This window comes from Cordyceps fumosorosea (assembly GCF_001636725.1).
Source record: "Cordyceps fumosorosea ARSEF 2679 chromosome Unknown scaffold_10, whole genome shotgun sequence".
Taxonomy (NCBI): Eukaryota; Fungi; Ascomycota; class Sordariomycetes; order Hypocreales; family Cordycipitaceae; genus Cordyceps; species Cordyceps fumosorosea.
This window is the reverse complement of record NW_017387310.1, coordinates 93,813-110,687: the sequence shown is the minus strand read 5'-3', so window position 1 is coordinate 110,687 and position 16,875 is coordinate 93,813. Positions and strand designations below refer to the sequence as shown.

The following is a 16,875-nucleotide window of genomic DNA, read 5'->3' as shown; positions in this document are numbered from 1 at the left end:
TGTCGTAGGGGTAGTTGTAGCCAGGAGCTGCCATATCTGTTGTTGGTTCTAATATGGTTATTGTATATCGGCAAGATTTCTTTTGCCACTTTTTAAAATAGATTCGACAAGAGAAGTCGGCCTCCGGTCCTCTTATATAACTACAAGTGTATATAGATAGGGAAGCCTCTCGTGAAACGCGAGATAAACCACAACGTACCTGCACCGACCTAAAAATGGGTAACCAACACCGCGGAAGGCCTTTCTTGGCCTCCATGTCGTCTCTGATTACTCCCGCGCGCGTTGATGCTTGTCGAGAGTATGCTGTGCGACTCTTGAGGAACCCTCCCAAAACGCAAAGCCCGTCATCGCTACCACCCATCTCTGACGCCCCTCCCCCCCCCGTGTTACACGGCACCGCCTGGCACGAAGTCGTCGCGAGGAATTAGCACACGAGGTCGAGGCTCAATCAGCGGTAGGCTGGAGGTATGATCGGGTAGCCGCCCCTAGAGAAAGCACGATGTCCTGAGCGTCTGTTCGGAAACACGAGTTGTCAGGACTATCCGTGAAGCTCCTTCTGATGACCCCATGCGATACGTGCGTGCGTTTCGGCGACATTGTGATTTGTGCTCAAGCGTATAGGCACGCGCGCCTATTCTAACTAGTAACCGAAACATATACCTTCTCTTTGTCTATATTTAATAGCGACGCTGCTGCCTGACTCCTTGTCAGCAGCGACACGCTTTGTTGCTTGTTGAGACGTTCCTTTCGAGACGAAATATTCTAGGATTTGAGCGCCAATGCGGGATTCGGTCTTCATCTACATACAACTATGTTCTCTTCGAAACGAAACATGCTGATATTCGAGCGCTAACTCCGAGGTCAGTCTTTCATCTGCACGCACTATGCTCTCTTCGAAACGGAACATGCTAGTATCTGAGCGCCAATCCGGGGTCGGTCTTCATCTGCAAACAATGATGTCAATAGACACACAAGCGAACTCACAACATCTCCCTCTCCACCGCAAAGCTCGGTGGCCGGTCCTCCCTCTTCGACCCCCAGCTCGACTCCTTGTCTCCCAGCACTAGCTCGAGCGTCCAACCCTTCGTGAAGAGCTCATGTCCGATCCACGACTTCGTCCACCGCGCGCCGTTCACCGTCGCGCTCTGCACATATATATTCTTGCCCATGGAGTCAAAGTTGCTGCACCGCACCGTCGCCGTCCGCCCTGTTTGCGGACTCGTCACGCTGACCTCCTCGAGGAATGGTGTGCTGATGAGGTACACGTTCTGCCCGGCGACGGGGAACAGGCCGAGGGCGGAGAAGAAGAAGAAGGAGCCCATGGCGCCTGAGTCGTCGTTGCCGGGCAGCCCACCTGGGGTCGCGTTAAAGGATCGCGGAACGTAGGTGCGGATGCGCCGCGCCGAGAGCCCCGGCCGTCCAGCATAGTGGTACATATACACAGTTAGAAAAACGGGCTCATTGGAGATGTCGGCAAGCCCGACTGTGTGAAAGTAGTCGAGGCGTTTGATGAAGGCGTCGTCACCACCGAGGAGCTCGACAAGGGCGCCGGACGAGTGGGGGACGTAGCTGGACGCATCGTATTAGCAAGTCTGTGAAACAAGGCGCACGCCAACCAGTAAAGAAGAAGCACACAATAGATACTGCCAGATGCTAGCCTCGAACGTCTCGCTCGGGTTGGTCGTCAAGGAACAAAAGCTCGCCAGCCCTGAGCAGGCGATCGGGTCCTGGAAGCCCCACGTGCCGTTCTGGTACTTTGGCTGGAAGAACCCACGAAAGCCCGTGTCAGAGCCGTTAATAAAGGAAGTCTGATCCGCTCTCCAGAGATTGCGCCAGTTGTAGCTGCGCTCGAGGTACTTGGTCTCAAGGTCGCGGTGGCCCAAGCCGCCGGCCATGGTGGCCAGGCAGTAGTCGTCGTAGGCGTACTCGAGCGTGCGCGAGACGCTGCGTGAATTGGTCCCGAATCCGTGCGGATCGTAGTCTAGGTAGGGAATGTAGCCGAGAGCCTGCCAGCTGCGCAGGCCGCCGCGGCCGTGGAACGACCACTCGAGCGGCTCGTCCTCGGCGTCGGCAAGCACCGCTTGCAGCGCTACCTCCCAGTCGATGCCGCTCGACAGATTCTTGTGGTACGCGTCGGCAATTACCACGTCCGCGTTGGAGCCGCCCTGCGTCCAGCCGCTGCACAGCGACATGTGGCAGTCGGGCAGCCAGCCATCGTGCTCGTAAATGTCGAGGAGCGTCTGCACCATCTGCGCCTGCGCGGTTGGATCCACCACGGTCAGGAACGGATGTTGGACGCGGAACGCATCCCATATGCTAGTACAAGATTAGTTTCTTTCTTTCAAAATAGCTGTACTCCTTCACCCCGAGTCTCACCAGTAGAAAGAGTCGAAATATGGCCGCCCGCTATCCCAGTGCGGGTTTTCGCCCGTGTAATTCTGCGGTGATATCATGTTCCGGTATGCACCACTCCAGAAGCTCTTCAGAAGGTCTTCGCTCGCACCGCCACTCTTGACTCGGATGGGGCTGAGCTTCGCCCGCCACTTCTCCGTGGCCTCTTGGACGAGCCGATCAAAGTCGGTTAGCGGCTCACTGATCTCTGCCTCGGCGCTGCGGCAGGCCTGCTCGCTGCTCTTGAAACTAATGCCGACACGCGCCATCACCGTGCGGTCCTTGCCAGTCGTGAATCGCGCAAAGCCGCCAGCCTCGATGTAGAACAGGTTGAAACCGCGCGTGACATAAAGCTCCTTCGGGTCGGTACCTGCGCGGCTGTTGACCCATACCCCCGTGTCATGGACGTCGGCGCCGAAGAAGTCGACGCAAAAGTGCATCACGTACGAGCCGGCACCAAAGCTCGGCAGAAACGTCCCGTTGCCCGTCATACGACCCGTGCCGGGATCGACGCGGATCGTTGCGTTCTGGCGGCTCTTCCACAAGTCCGTCAGATCGAGCATGATGTGCGGGTGCGCGTCGCCCTCCAGAAACGTGAAGCGGTAGAGCGCCGCGTGTTCGGAGACGGTCATCTCGGCATGGATACCGGACTCGAGGCTGATGGCAAAGTGGCCTGGGAACGCCCGTATCGAGTCGTTGACGTAGTGTACCTTGCGCTCGTCGATGCGGTACATGCAGCTGTCTAGGTCGTCGCCACGACAGAGCTGTGGAAACAACGGGAAGTTGCCCAGGCTCGGGTTGCCGCCAGTACCGCTGTCGTGGACGCTCGAGAAGCCCGTTACGTTGCTACCATCGAGGCCAAAGCCGCCCGTGTTCTGGCCGTCCACATCGGCAACAGCCTTGGCGAGGCCGTAGGGCAGCGTCGCGCCGGCAAAGACGTTGCCACCATCTTGAGAGCCGATCAAAGGGTCGACATAGGAGAGCGGATCAAGCCACTCGGCCAGTGTGACGGGCAGTGCCGCATGAGAGATAAGTAGAAGAAGAGGAGTGATGCGCATGGCGAGCAAAATTGAGATCCAAGTATGAGCGCGGAACTTTCTTCCTCAGCTAGATTTATGTTTCGCGACAGGGAAATAAAAGGCGTGCAAAGTAGCTTCCCGTGTCGGTGAAGACACGATCGACGCGACTCTTTATACTATTCTTTGTCCAAGGGAGGATAGGCTCTATTTGGCGTAGGGACGTCATGCGGGGAAACACCAGGTGCATGCCACCATGTAACCATATGCTCGGGGTAGCCGGGCTAGAAGAAGATAGAGCTCATACCTACAGAACTTTTGACGGGGGTTGAAGGCGAAGAAATCGGCCGAAAATGCATGTACTCGTACTTGTACTTGTAAATCGCAACTAGCTCGTGCGGGCAGGAGGGCTCTTCGTGTCATAATCAACTGGTAGGATCAGATGGTGCTCCGGCAGCCCTTGCCGAAACGTTTACGCCGGGCGAGAATAAGCACCTTTGATCGCAAATGCCCTTTGTATTGAGGGTCAGACTTCGGCCTCAATACTGCAAAGCCTGGAACCGAAACATGTTGCCGCCGATCTATGTATCCTTTCAGATATTCCCTGCACCCAGTACCATGAAAAATGCAATGTCTTGCCAACCCGGCATACTACTGTGCTCGTGGCCAGGCCGTAAATTTTTGATATGCCAATCCAGTCAGTGGCTTCAGAGACTTGCTCTACCGAAGCGGCCGCTTACGGCTATAGCTCTGTTATTAGGTGCAATGCACACGGTGCAACGCAACGAGAGTACCAGCCACTCGTCAATGAGGGATCCAGACCCCTGCTCGGCTATCGAGAAAACTCGCCATCAGCTTGCCCTGTGCCGATGATTGGTTCGAGAAGCACTGGCAGGCATGTCGCAGCGTCTTGTCCAAAGGCAAAGTCTTCTGGATTTAGCTTTTCCAGTTCTTCTTCGGTTTCGGCGTCAGGATTGATCACGGCCACGACAGCACCGCAGTCGCGTGCGTCCTCGATGTAGCCTGCCGCGGGGAATACCTGAGCTGACGTGCCAATGACCAACATCAGGTCCTGTGTAGTGTTAGCTTTTCCCGGAATCAGGTAATTTTGAGCTGCAAGCCTTACCACTTTGTCCTTCTTCAACCAGTTGTCAATACTCCACAGCATGGCCTGATCCAGCTTTTCGCCAAACCAGACGACACCAGGACGCTGTATGCCAACATGACATTCGGGGCATTTGGGAAGTTCCTCTTCCGGAACGTGTCGGATGCGATGGTATGGATCCAAAAGCGGGAGCATCTCGCCCGGTGGTGCATCTCTGGAAGCTTCAATCAATGATTCGCAGAAAGGATCGTCATAGTTGCCGATTTGCATCCAGTGGCAGTTTTCATTACTGCATTTGATATCAAACAGAGATCCATGGAGAGTGCGAAGCTGTTGGAGAGGGTAGCCGGCGCGTTGTGATAGATCTAGAACGGCGGTCAGTTTTTTCTTGCAGCGCGAGAGCCCGGAAGGGGCAGGGGCGAATGGATATGGACATACTATCAACATTTTGACTTAAACAAAGAACATTTGGATTTGTCTTGGCGAGGGCAGCCAAGGCTCGATGACCAGCGTTCGGCTGGGCCTTGAGGGACATGTGTCGACGATAACCGTAAAATAGCCAAACGAGGCCCGGATCAGTCCTGAAAGCCTCCATCGTCGCTAGTCGAGTCGCATCGTGATGGCGCCAGTAGCCGCCGGCGCCACGGAATGTTGGCAAACCGGACGCGGCCGACAAGCCAGCTCCGCACAGTATCAGGATACGTTTGCTTGACTGAAGGACACGATGAAAAGCATCGACATCGTTATGGGGCGCCATAATGCGGAATCCGACAGGCTAACAAGACAAACGCAGACGCGCGCCGAGGAGGCGAGACTGTTAAAGTGCGCTGGCAGAGTGAGACGTCGGTGTCTGAGTAGCAGGCCGAGGGCCAGGCGAGACGACGACAGAAAAGGCGACGGAAGGAGGGCGGGGAGGTAGGCGGGTGGCGGTGGAGGATCAGAAGGCGCGGAGAATTGATTATATGTGACGAAAATAACGGTTGGTGGGATGAAGGCGCAGCAATGGCGCAGTGAGCGGTGGACGGTGGTGGTGGACGGTGTGCAGTGCAGTCGGCTGATTGAAGCAAGCCTCTTAGAGTGCAGGTTTGTGAACAGGCAAGCGGTGTTGCCGACGAAGAGCTGGCAAGGTGATAGAAGGAAGCAACTTAGACGCAACAGCGTCGGAAGAAAAGGAACCGAGCAAATGGGCCGATGATGCAGATAAGAACAGATGAGAAGAGCACTGTTCTCTGGGTCAAGGAGGTGCGGGAGCTTTAAGCATGGCGGGAGAGGTTGCACAAGTCGATGGGGCCGTGGTAAGGCAGGCAGGCAGGCTGTGAGGGGCGCACAAGGAAAAGAAAGGCCTGTTTTGCGGTGATTGGAGCTCTCGGAGCGGAGCGGTGCAGCGGCCAAGTACCTATGGTGTGCCACCAATAGCTTTTTGGGGCGGTTTGGAAAGGCGAGCAGAGACGCGGATGCCGGCGAAGGCAGAGGACTGTCGACCACTAATTATAAAGCTCGTATACGAGAAGTTGCGGACTGGCACTTGCCGGCAACGATGGTGGACGGGACGAGGTGAGCGGGGGGGGGTGAGCGACGGAGACGGTTAGAGGCAAGGCTGTTCGTCGGCCGATTGATGTAGTTACCACAAGGGGAAGGGTAGGGATTTGAGAGAAGGTTTTCGGTGATGATGATGATTATTCCAAGGGTGAATCGTGATGATGGTGATGGAGAGAGGAAAGCAATGTAGACGAGGCGAGGTTCCAGGCAAACGGAACGAAGAGTCTGTACGACCGTAAAGTACCTGTACCTTGCTGCCTTGCAAGGGGCAACGAGTGTGCGAACAAGGCACGGTATCCGTACTTGTAAAAGCAAAAGCACCAGGGCCAGGGGAGTCCAATTGGAACTGGCTGGGCGTCGCAGATATAGGTAGCGGCGGGCCAAACAAAGGATAGATCTCTTGAACCCGCCAGACTAGAAACTTTGTATTTTGGATGGCGTGTGGTGGATAGACGCATTCATGGATCATGGATGGAGTGATGGTTTGATGGATTCAAGGAACGGTTCGCTTGGGGCGATTTGCAGGGAGCTGGACACCTCATTAGCCTCATTGGCGCCACCAACGCAAAAGTCGCAGCACCCATCATGCACAATGCACAGCAGCGAAACGGACAGACAGAAAACGGGAAAGGAATCCAGTAAACGGACCTATTACAGCCTGCAGGAGGGTGCCCGCTCACGAAAAGCACGAGCGGACCTGAAAGTGCGCAGTTGCACAGATTTGCTACCTGGTATCCGTAGTGTAACAGAATTAGGCGGCTCGTTGGCTTCACGATGGAGAAATTCCGATTTTCCGCCAGCATCATCTTCAGCCACCAGGGACCAGGGGTATCACAAGCCCCGAGCCACTGTAGATTTTTATGAACCACCTTGATGATTATTATTCGTCTCTCCCTGGTTTCAATTAATGTTTCTTCCGTCAACGCGTTTTCCATGCTTGCCGTAGTAGGTAGGCTTGGCGTTTGGCAAAGGCAAAGAAAGGCCAGGTAGCAGGCAGCAGGAAACAGTCAACAGTCAACAGTCAACAGTCAACAGTCAACAGTCAACAGTCAAGGCCCGCCCAGGCGCCTCCAACTCGCCGCAGCGCCCGCAGCCTGCTACAACCCTTGCGGGAGCACGACGGAGCCGAGGATACCCCTGAGCCTTGTGATGCTGGAATTGTTTGTTCCGCTATGCAAGGAATCCCCAAACTTTTCATCGACTGGCAAATAATCCTGTCAAGATTGAACTGACCAGGACAATTCCCCCCAAAATCCACCCCCACGGCCGCCTTGCTACCAACGCACAATACGTATGTACCAAGCTCGTTTCCGCTGCGCTGCGTTTGCCTAACCAACCTTTGGATGCACTCACTCTATCACTCATCTCCATGCAGGCCTTCCTTTTCCCAGTACTCATATGCAGGTAGCCCGCCTTTCTCAGTCATCAGTCTCATCGCCAATTTCCGACTTGGTCATCTTACAGCGCTCCGCAAGCCACGCCGCCTCGCCAACAACCACCCTCCTCCGTTTGAACTTGATGCCAATAATACCGAAAGGTGCTCGGTCTCGACTCCTCGAAAACCGAAGCCGGTCAGTTGACGTCGGCTCTTGGGGCTCCAAGCCCGGCTTTAGGCTTTAGGCTTTCTTCGCCGGTCGAGAACCGTTCGATGCCACCGCAGTCGTCCATATTAGCTGCCGAGCCAATGCATGCTCGACCATGCATGCCAGGGTCTGCCGCATGTCATGCTGACCAGGGCCCTTGCCTCGATGCAGACGACCGCTGTCGTTCTCCGGAAAAAATTTAATGGATGCAGAGAATGATCGACCCTCCAGTCGGTCCAGAATCCAGATCACACGAAATAAATTGCCGAGTGAACACAAACGGTGCTCGTTGCAGTCGCGTGCTTTCAGCTGCAAGCCTGCAACAACACCGCGATCCCCGTCGCCCAAACGCCCTGCCCAATCACCCTGACCACTTTCACCGAACAATTCCGGAAGCAATGGCAAATTTGCAGCCCTCGCCAAAGGAATATTCTGCCAAGCGGTCATTCATCCCTCTCACGTAGCGCAGTGCACTACTGAGCGTCCCACGCCCAGCTTCTCGCCATTATACGTGCAAGAGACGAGAGAACATCAGCTCTGGAAAATCCACAAGCGATAAACTGCAGCCAGGCTACAATTGCGGTTTTGTTAGCTTTCAAGTTCGAATGGGCTCCGGTTCGTTCTAGAACTCACCATCCCTGACAATGCGGACAAGGATACAGATTAGAAAAGTTACCAATTCGCCGCGAGCCCTATTCTTGGACCGCCGGAGAATTACTTGGCAACGATGCGATGCTTCCAAGCACGTTCATGCCGGCATCAAGTAGCTTCAATTTCAGGTAGTTATTCAGGTTGTCGTGGGGCATTGACGTCCTCACGCCGGCCCCGGTAACTGTCTAGAGATCCCGGACCCCTTGTTCTTGATACGAAGCTCAGGGCTGGGCCCCTGAGCAGCCTTAAATCGGGGCAGGCCATTCGCGCGCTTCAGCCCTGAATACGAGAATATTTCGACAAGGAAGCTTGCTTTGCGATCTTTGGGCCTCATCGTCCCCACGGGTTATAATCAGACGAAACTCATTGAGCCACGACTACCAAGGTCCGGAACCAGGGCTCTCGTATCCTTGTCATATGGCAATTTTGCAGAGGACGCCAATGGTGTAGATTCTTGTCGAGAATCATCTCACATCTCATATTCATGACAATGAATTACCCAATTCATCGCGTGGGCATACCGACAAGGCGTAGTGTCATTTTTTATTCCGGATAAGAACTCCCATTCTGGCTGGTGCCAAGTAGTTATTGTACCAAACTGTGCGTAGTGATTCCGTCCTTCCTATTGAGGATATCCGACCGAACAGCAAGTATTCTCTGCCAGCTTGCATGGGGCCACGTGTTGAGAAACAAAGAAGCGGTAGCAAGTCGGCGGAACGAACCTGGCAGTCACATTCAAATAACAACCAGATTATTACAATGTGGTCGATTCTTCACTGGCGAATCAGTCCGAGCCAAGGCTGGTCGTCTCGGCTTGAGCTACTACGTTGCAATGTAGAGCGACAACGACAATGACGTGTCCGGAATAACTTTGAAGCGAGACCGCAAGTTGGGAGAGGCAGCAGGCCATCAAGACGGCATAGGCATGTGCATAATGACCTCCAAAGATGTTACTTGCGGCGAAGGCGGCGGAGCCGGTGTCGGGGAGGTCAGTTGGAGGGGCGGAAGGGGTTTGTCCTGAGGTCCGAACCGCCTCTCCGATCTAATAACAACTCTAGCACCGACCATTCATGGGGAAAACGGCAGCCTTTGGGACTAGGCTTACAGAGAAGTGATGCGCGCTTGTTACTATGTTGCAATGGGCGATGATTTGTATGTCGCTGGATTCGCCTCACCACGAGGAGGCTTTTAATGGTCGGACATGCTACAGCATGCTTGATTGCGTATCTTGCGTGCACGACGTTTCATCAAAGAAAACTAGGAAGAGCTTAGCAAAAGTAGACACCAGCAGCGAGGGTGCTAGTAGTGGATGACCTCCCTCCGCCATACAAGCGCTGCTTTGAAACTTTGGTGATGCACGTCAACGCCATCTATTATCGCCTGATAATACGATGGTAAAGCGCCGACTATGTTTCGTGTAACCGAAGAATCAATCATGAAAATGTACCGACAGTGTGCGTCTGACCAACTTGTAGATCTGGTGACAGACCTCCCCGCACAGTCTAGGGTAGGGCAGGCTGCGAATCTGGCGCAAGGCCAGATGGTGGCATCGGTATCAGAGCGACCGTCAAAGACAGGCCCGAGTTTCGAGAGAAACAAAACTAGAAGCCGCTCCTCGTTCAGCTGCTGTACGCGCTTGTTTGAGCAAGACACCGCACGTGGGAACAATGGGCATCATTGTCGATGTGACTGGAATGCAGGCAGTGCCCACGCCCGTCACTAGTGCCTAAAATGAGACCATCTCGTGTATGAAAACATGAGGGCAGAATCTCGTGCCAAAGGCTGTCGCAAAATGCATGAGTGACGGTCACGCTGCAAAACGCAGTGGGACACCGTGCGGTTCGTTGGGCGGCGGGGGAGTGTTGGTCGGTGGGCGGTCGAGGCGGATCGTTTGCAGCATAGCTTGGGGAGCTCGGTACGAAGCTAGAATCACCCATTGACTATGAGTTATTATACATAGACCCATTAAAGCGAGTGCGAAGCAAACAAGGCAGATCAACTAGTCGTGGTTGAACAAGTGAATCTTGGCTTGCTGTAGACCGACCAACAAACGTATGGGAATGTCGGGTTTCTCAGAGCTTTTTGGACTCAGTTCTGTGAGAGACGTCACACGTCCTCTCTGATAAGAAACTCAGCCGTTGCTACTGAAGCTGGTTGGCCGTGGTTAGCCGCTGCCCCGTTCAGCCACACAGCGTCGAGCTTGGGGAGGATGGCAGGAGGAGAGGGAGGAGAGAGTTGATGGTGCGGGAAACCGGCTCGCTCGTCATTTTATCAAGTGTAGCACCCCGGCGCTGAGAGCCGTGCGAGGCGGCACGGGGGGGGCGCCAAGTTGATGCCGATGTGCCGGCCACCGGGGCGGCGCCACGGGCTGTTTTCGAGGATTGCTGGCTGAACCCAAATAACAACCCAGCACCTCGCCGCGAGAGGGAACTCTTACGTATTCCCTCAACGGGTACTAAAAGTCGGGAGATTGACAAACACTGGGTATAGAAAAAGCACTTCATCAGAGCAACCGCCCGGCAGGCAAGTAGAAGGCGAAGACACGAGCCCATCGTGAACTCGCGGCAAAAAACAAGCTAGCTACAGCTTGGGGATAAAAATAGACATTGGGTATAGGAATGACGTTTCTTGGCGTCAAAGAAAAAATAGTTCTGGTGACTGAATGACTTGCAGTGTTTTCCACCTCCATTGTTTGCCAGCAAAGCGGCCGCTTGGGCTGGATTTTGGTTCTGGCACAGCCACACCTGACAGCGGGGCCAGGCGCCAAAAAAGCAACCGAAAAGAGAAGGATAAATACGAACTGGCATGAGGCCAGCCTATTCGTCGAATGATGCTGGAATCAGACGAAGCCCGGGTGACTGACCGACTTTTTTTTTTTTTTTTTTTTTTTTTTTTTGCCCTCGGTCCCCGGCTGATGCCGTCTTTTTGCTGGTACCTTGCGCTCGTCTATCGACTAGTCATGATATTTTTGGGCTCGCGGCTGGGGACGTTACGAGAAGAGACGATGACGGTGACGGGAGCTTTGCTTTTACTCATCGAGGGAGCGGCACAGTGTGTGAGGCGGGCCGTCTGCCGCACAGTGCTAATTCTACCAGCCGTCCTCTATCACGTTAGTTCCTCAGCATGTGCACAGCTGGGACCTGCGACAAGTGGACAATGATACAACATAGTGAGACTCGGCCATGTATCTTTGCCACCCAATCAATGTGCGATGTTCCCAGTACAAGCGAATAATGTGTTTCAATTGTCTCTGGCTGACTCCCGCCTCTTCGTTTTCGTTCGTCCGACTTGGCGGCCGTCCGATCGCCACGGGTGCGACCACTTGCGCAGTAATCAGTTAGCTACATAGCTGTTTCATCCTGCAAAAGGTACCAAAGTATGGATACAATTTTCTCTTCATGACAGCCCCTTTGCTTGCTTCTCAATTAGTTCTGTCCAGGAAGAAGCTGCTGCAGCCCGACTTGGCCCGCATGTGTACATAATCATGTACATGCCTTGCCAGCAGAGCTCGCGTATGACGGTACCTGCAGGCTGCAAGCTGCTGCCGCAAACCCCGCCATCTACCTTTGGTACTCGGGTGACCTGTTGACGCCCAGCTGCCAGCAGCAGGTCAAGTCACCGTTGCCACAGCGGGCTTTTGTGCTACTGTGGCGTTGCTCACTGTCCCCTTTTCGTTCGACTCAGGAGGGGGGTTTTGTACCTATTGGCGCTATCACCCTCCCTTACTTGATTGTTATTAACGTTGCTGCCGCGCGGTTTCACCGGGGGGGGGGGGAGGAACTTGGGAAAACTCAATCTGGCAGCGGCATAGAGAACGGCTCGTTGTCAGAGAGATGTGCAACCACGCACCCACAAAGGTACTTAGACGAAGAAAAAAACACAAAGAAAACAAGGCTGCATGATTTTTTTTTCACTTCAATATGGCATCAGTTGCGGCTAAAAAAGAACGGGGAAAGACTTGCTCGTAACTTCTTCTGTTACGAGTTTTAGTAGGCGCTGTGTACCGCTATTTCTCTGGCATCGCCGAATGTGACGATGACGCCGCTGAAAGACGGTACAGAATACGTTACCTCAGTGGGTTGGCAGGCAGGCGCAGCAATGGTAATGCGGTTGACATCAACGCTGTCGACTTGTCCGTTGCACGGTGCGGGACCAGCTAGGTAGTTAGTGGGCTCGGCCGTCAATGTTCCATGGGTACGAGTATATCCGCCGAGCCTGATTCGCCTTGCCTCGCTGTCTCGGAGCCTTGATTAGTTGGGCCTGGATACCACACACCATAGCTCCGACCCTGCCCTCATCACCCATGACCTGCACACAATGCAAGCACAGTGTGCGTCCGCGCAGCATCTGCGACAAAAATGTCACGCCCAAAGAAGGGGGGGCGGCCAGCCGGCGCCTGGGTCCCTGGGCTAGGTTAAGCCTGGTGGAACCCACCAACCCCCTGGGGCTCACTGTGGAGTCCACCAATGGCAAGGTTGGTAGGGACTGGGGGCCTTGCTCTACCTGCCAAGCAAAGAAGCAAGATGGAGAGGATGGCCAGCTTTGGGGCTTTTTTGGGGGGTACCTGCGTGCCACACAGCTCCCTCGCTGCCCGCCACAATGTAATAATAAAACACCCCGTCTCATCGCCCTCTCCTTTGTGCCCGTCCTCCTGATCTCTCATCCTCGTGTGCTTCCTTTTCCACCCCATTGTCTCGTCCTTTTTCTTTTGACCTATTCTAGTCTCTCGCTACCTACAGTTCTCCTACTTGCAACCTTAATATCTTTTGCATTTACATATACACACATTCGACAATCGTTCTCGACATCGTTCCTATTAGCAACAACATACAGAAACATGTTCGCCAGGTTTTCCACCGCCGCCGTCCTGGCTCTTGCCAGCACCGTCGTTGCCCAGACCTCGACTGAGTGTAACCCCCTCAAGGAGGGTACGTTACCGCCCCTTCCTCTGCTTTCTGCTTTCCGCCAAGCTCTTGCTCTCTCACCATGCTAACCAAGCTGAACAGACTGCCCTGCCGACCCTGCCTTCGGCAAGAATGGCATGAACTGCGACTTCACCAAGGGCGAGTGCGACGGCTTCCAGTCCATTGGCACCAAGATTACCTATGACGGCAATGGCGCCAGCTTCCCTATGAGCGCCAAGGGTGACGCTCCCACCCTCCGCTCTGACAACTACATCTTCTTCGGCCACGTCGAGATACAGCTCCAGGCCGCTGAGGGCAAGGGCATCATCACCTCGCTTGTCCTTCTCTCCGACGATCTCGATGAGATTGACTTCGAGACCGTCGGTGCCGACAACAAGCAGATCCAGTCCAACTACTTCAGCAAGGGCGACACCACCACCTACGACCGTGGTGGCTTCCACGCTGTTGATAGCCCCCTGACCAAGACTCACACTTACGCTTTCGACTGGACCGCCGAGAAGGTCGAGTGGTTCATCGACGGCAAGTCCGTCCGTACCCTCAAGGCCTCTGACGTCGGCGAGAAGTTCCCTCAGTCTCCCATGCAGGTCAAGGTTGGCGCCTGGGTTGCCGGCTACGACGGCAACGCCAAAGGTACCATCGAGTGGGCTGGCGGTGTTGCTGACTTCTCCAACGGCCCCGCTGTCGCCATCTACAAGAGCGTCAAGGTCACCGACTACGCCGGCGGTTCCTCTGCCACCGACAAGAATGTCAAGGAGTACGTCTACGGCGACAAGACCGGCTCCGCCAAGTCCATCCAGGTCAAGCTCTCTGACGGCAGCTCCGGCTCTTCCTCTTCCGCCTCCAAGAGCGGCAGCACCACCGCTACCAGCTCTGCCTCGTCCAGCTCTGCCTCGGCCTCGGCCTCGTCGTCGTCCTCGGCTGCCACCACCATGACCAGCGCTACCTCGTCCGCTGCCAACTCGACCAGCCACTCCAGCACCAGCCACTCCGGCGCTACCGCCACCGGGTCCAGCACCCCTACTGCCGTCCCTAACGCGGCTCCCAAGGCTGGCCTCGCCCTTGGCGCCATTGCTTTCGGTGCCCTCGCCGCCCTTGCTCTGTAAGCATTGATTACGGAGTAATGTTACATGGGAGGTCCTCTACGGATATGATTTAGAGTGTACAAATTCGAGCCGATCTTGTTAATATATAGCGGTGGATACGCGTCACCAACTAGAGTTCGGCCTCTGAGTTGGGAGTCTGGTTGTATGGGATACCTAGTTTTGTTCTTTCATAGTAGTATGGGGAGAAATAGACTATTCTACAAGCAATCTGCGATTTTACCTCGTATGTGTTTATTGGTGAACTTGTTATGGCCAACTTCGGATAGTCAGGGTTTCATTTTGATGGGGACTCGTGTTGTCCACTGGAACGTGTGTGGATGAGCCCGAGATAAGCAGGCCAGCATGATGTACTAGCGGCTCGGCAGCCTTATTGTGAAAGTACTGGTAATTTCGACGTCCTTCTGAACTTGGCCTCCTTGATCGTTAATGCCGAGACTAGATGGCCCGTCATCATGCTTTTCTTTTCCTTTACGGCTCGCAGCGCTCCTCGTGTCCTTGCCTCTCTCCTCCACTAATAAGTGGGAAATCGCCCTAGAGGAGCCTGCGCCAAGGCACATCATCAAAGCAAAATGCGGGCGCGGAAACAATAAATACAGGGCAGCGAAGAATTTAATTAATTTTCCTCGTAAGGCGAACCAGAGGGCTACAGGGGCCAGGGCGCCCCGTGACAGCTGTCTCACTGAACAGTAGGCCTGGGCTTCTAGATGCGAGTCAGTTGCAGAGGATCGTGAGAAATGAAGTGTGCCTGCCTATGTTGTGAACAGGAAGAGGGCTGGACTTTTTTTTTTCTTCTTCGAAAGGCATAAAAGGACAAGGAGCAGCAGTGAGAAAAATGCATCCGCATTCGTCTATATATTCCTCCGAGGGATGAAACGCGGAGGGATTTCGAGGGGGTGGTTGTCTATGCAAGGCATCTCCATGCAATCTGACCAGGGTGGATGCGACGCGGATGCTCGCACGGTGCCAGGGGAACCAAAAAAGGCGCGGACCTGACCCCTCGTTGTCGCCTTGTGATATTAAAAGATTCTCTTTTATTAGTAAGATAGTTTGTCGGAAAAAATAATTCTTTCGTCTTCTTTTTCTTCCATTTATTGCTAGTTAACCAGCGAGCACGATGAAACTCCTCCTCCTGCTTGATTACTTTGTACTACCCACCCATACGTTGTGATGCGCAGGCAGCAAATACTCACAATCGGCCCCCCCCGCATGACCACTTGGGCTTCGCATGCAGCTTTCTCGCAGAATTGCTGGGTCACCACCTTGTTGGGGGCTTAAAAGGGAAGGACAAAGAAGAAGAACAAATCTCCCCTTTCGCCTGGGCCCATCTTTCACAAGCTCCCCGTTATTCTCCCAACGTCTTTGATGGTCGCGCCCGTTGTTGTCTAGACGTTACACTATACTGGCCGCTGGGTGGTTGGTTGACGTTAATGGTAAGCTTAAAACACAACGCAAACAATCTCGAGGATGGCCGTCATAAATCAGGATCTTTGTTCTCTCTTTTCGTAACCACCAAACTTGATTTACTTTTTTTTTTCCCTTTGTTCTGCCCCCGCTGAGTGTTGGAAGATGGGCAATACACCGGGCATGGTCTTGTAGCTCGACCACTCATAGCCCTGCCAGTGTAAGTTACAAGTCTACTTTGAGCTTGCAAGTCATCTCAGCAATCTATACCATTCTTCTTCACAGTTCTGGGACATGTTGCAACAGTTTCAAATTCTAGTATGCATCGTATCCTCGTCATTACACTGCTCGCAATTGCGCTACCTGCTGCAAGCCCTAAATCAACCCCATCTCATTCATACATCGTCCGTATCATCATCGCACATTCCAACACCACGCCAAAAGTCAAGCCAACACTCAATCAAGCTCGTATGCCATCACCAAATTACGCGGGGTGGTGGTGAACGGCCTCGATGTTGTTACCGGCGGGGTCCGTGATGTAGGCGGCGTAGTAGTCGGGGTGGTACTGGGGGCGCAGGCCGGGAGCACCGTTGTCGGAACCACCAGCGGCGAGGGCGGCGGCGTGGAAGGCGTCAACAACACTACGGTCTATTTAAATTGTTAATACCAAGCTACCGTGGCTCTGCAAAACAACGGAAGACGTACTCTCGGCACGGAAGGCAACGTGCATCTCAATGGGGGTGTCGCTGACGGCGAGCCACAGGTCGGCGGCGCCGGTGGGGCCCGACTTGAGACCGAGTCCGGCAACGACGTCGCCGACCGAGTGACGGAGCTCGTAGTCGAGCGTCTTGAGAACCTCGGTGTAGAACTTGAGAGTCTCCTGGTACTTGTCGGCAGAGACCTTGAGGACCATGTGATCAATAGCCATTTTTGCGGTTGTGGGGGTGAGGGTGATCTTTTGAGATGGAGTTGTTGGGATAGTATCAAGTTGTATTGTTGTATTAGATGATGAGAAGAGAATCGAATGCATTTCGGTGAGAAAGATGCCTCCTTTATACTCCTCGACTGCCCAGCCCTGTTCAAGTCACCGCCGGACTTCGGCCTTGGGGCAGGGCTGGTCTACGACACGGAGATGGGGATGGAGAACCCCACGATAAACGA

At 54.1% G+C, this 16,875-nt stretch overlaps 4 protein-coding genes across 4 annotated transcripts; 1 reads left to right on the top strand and 3 right to left on the bottom strand.

Annotated features, from left to right (window-relative positions):
- Nucleotides 1–908: 908 nt before the first annotated feature.
- Nucleotides 909–3,449, bottom strand: ISF_04527 (glycosyl hydrolase, family 92 protein; the record flags this gene model as incomplete). Its single annotated transcript, XM_018848133.1, has 4 exons — nt 909–944; nt 1,002–1,569; nt 1,636–2,316; nt 2,377–3,449. The coding sequence occupies 4 exons, from the start codon at nt 3,447–3,449 to the stop codon at nt 909–911; spliced, it is 2,358 nt and encodes a 785-aa protein (XP_018704467.1).
- Nucleotides 3,450–4,239: 790 nt separating this feature from the next.
- On the bottom strand, nt 4,240–5,269 carry ISF_04526 (NAD-dependent histone deacetylase, silent information regulator Sir2; the record flags this gene model as incomplete). The annotated part of the gene is made up of 3 exons (XM_018848132.1): nt 4,240–4,479; nt 4,534–4,877; nt 4,951–5,269. 3 exons carry the CDS (start codon nt 5,267–5,269, stop codon nt 4,240–4,242), a joined length of 903 nt encoding a protein of 300 aa, XP_018704466.1.
- A 7,853-nt stretch (nt 5,270–13,122) lies between these two features.
- On the top strand, nt 13,123–14,313 carry ISF_04525 (cell wall glucanase; the record flags this gene model as incomplete). Its single annotated transcript, XM_018848131.1, has 2 exons — nt 13,123–13,213; nt 13,292–14,313. The coding sequence occupies 2 exons, from the start codon at nt 13,123–13,125 to the stop codon at nt 14,311–14,313; spliced, it is 1,113 nt and encodes a 370-aa protein (XP_018704465.1).
- Nucleotides 14,314–16,198: 1,885 nt separating this feature from the next.
- ISF_04524 (glyoxalase family protein) lies at nt 16,199–16,642 on the bottom strand (the record flags this gene model as incomplete). The annotated part of the gene is made up of 2 exons (XM_018848130.1): nt 16,199–16,362; nt 16,420–16,642. 2 exons carry the CDS (start codon nt 16,640–16,642, stop codon nt 16,199–16,201), a joined length of 387 nt encoding a protein of 128 aa, XP_018704464.1.
- Nucleotides 16,643–16,875: the final 233 nt, after the last annotated feature.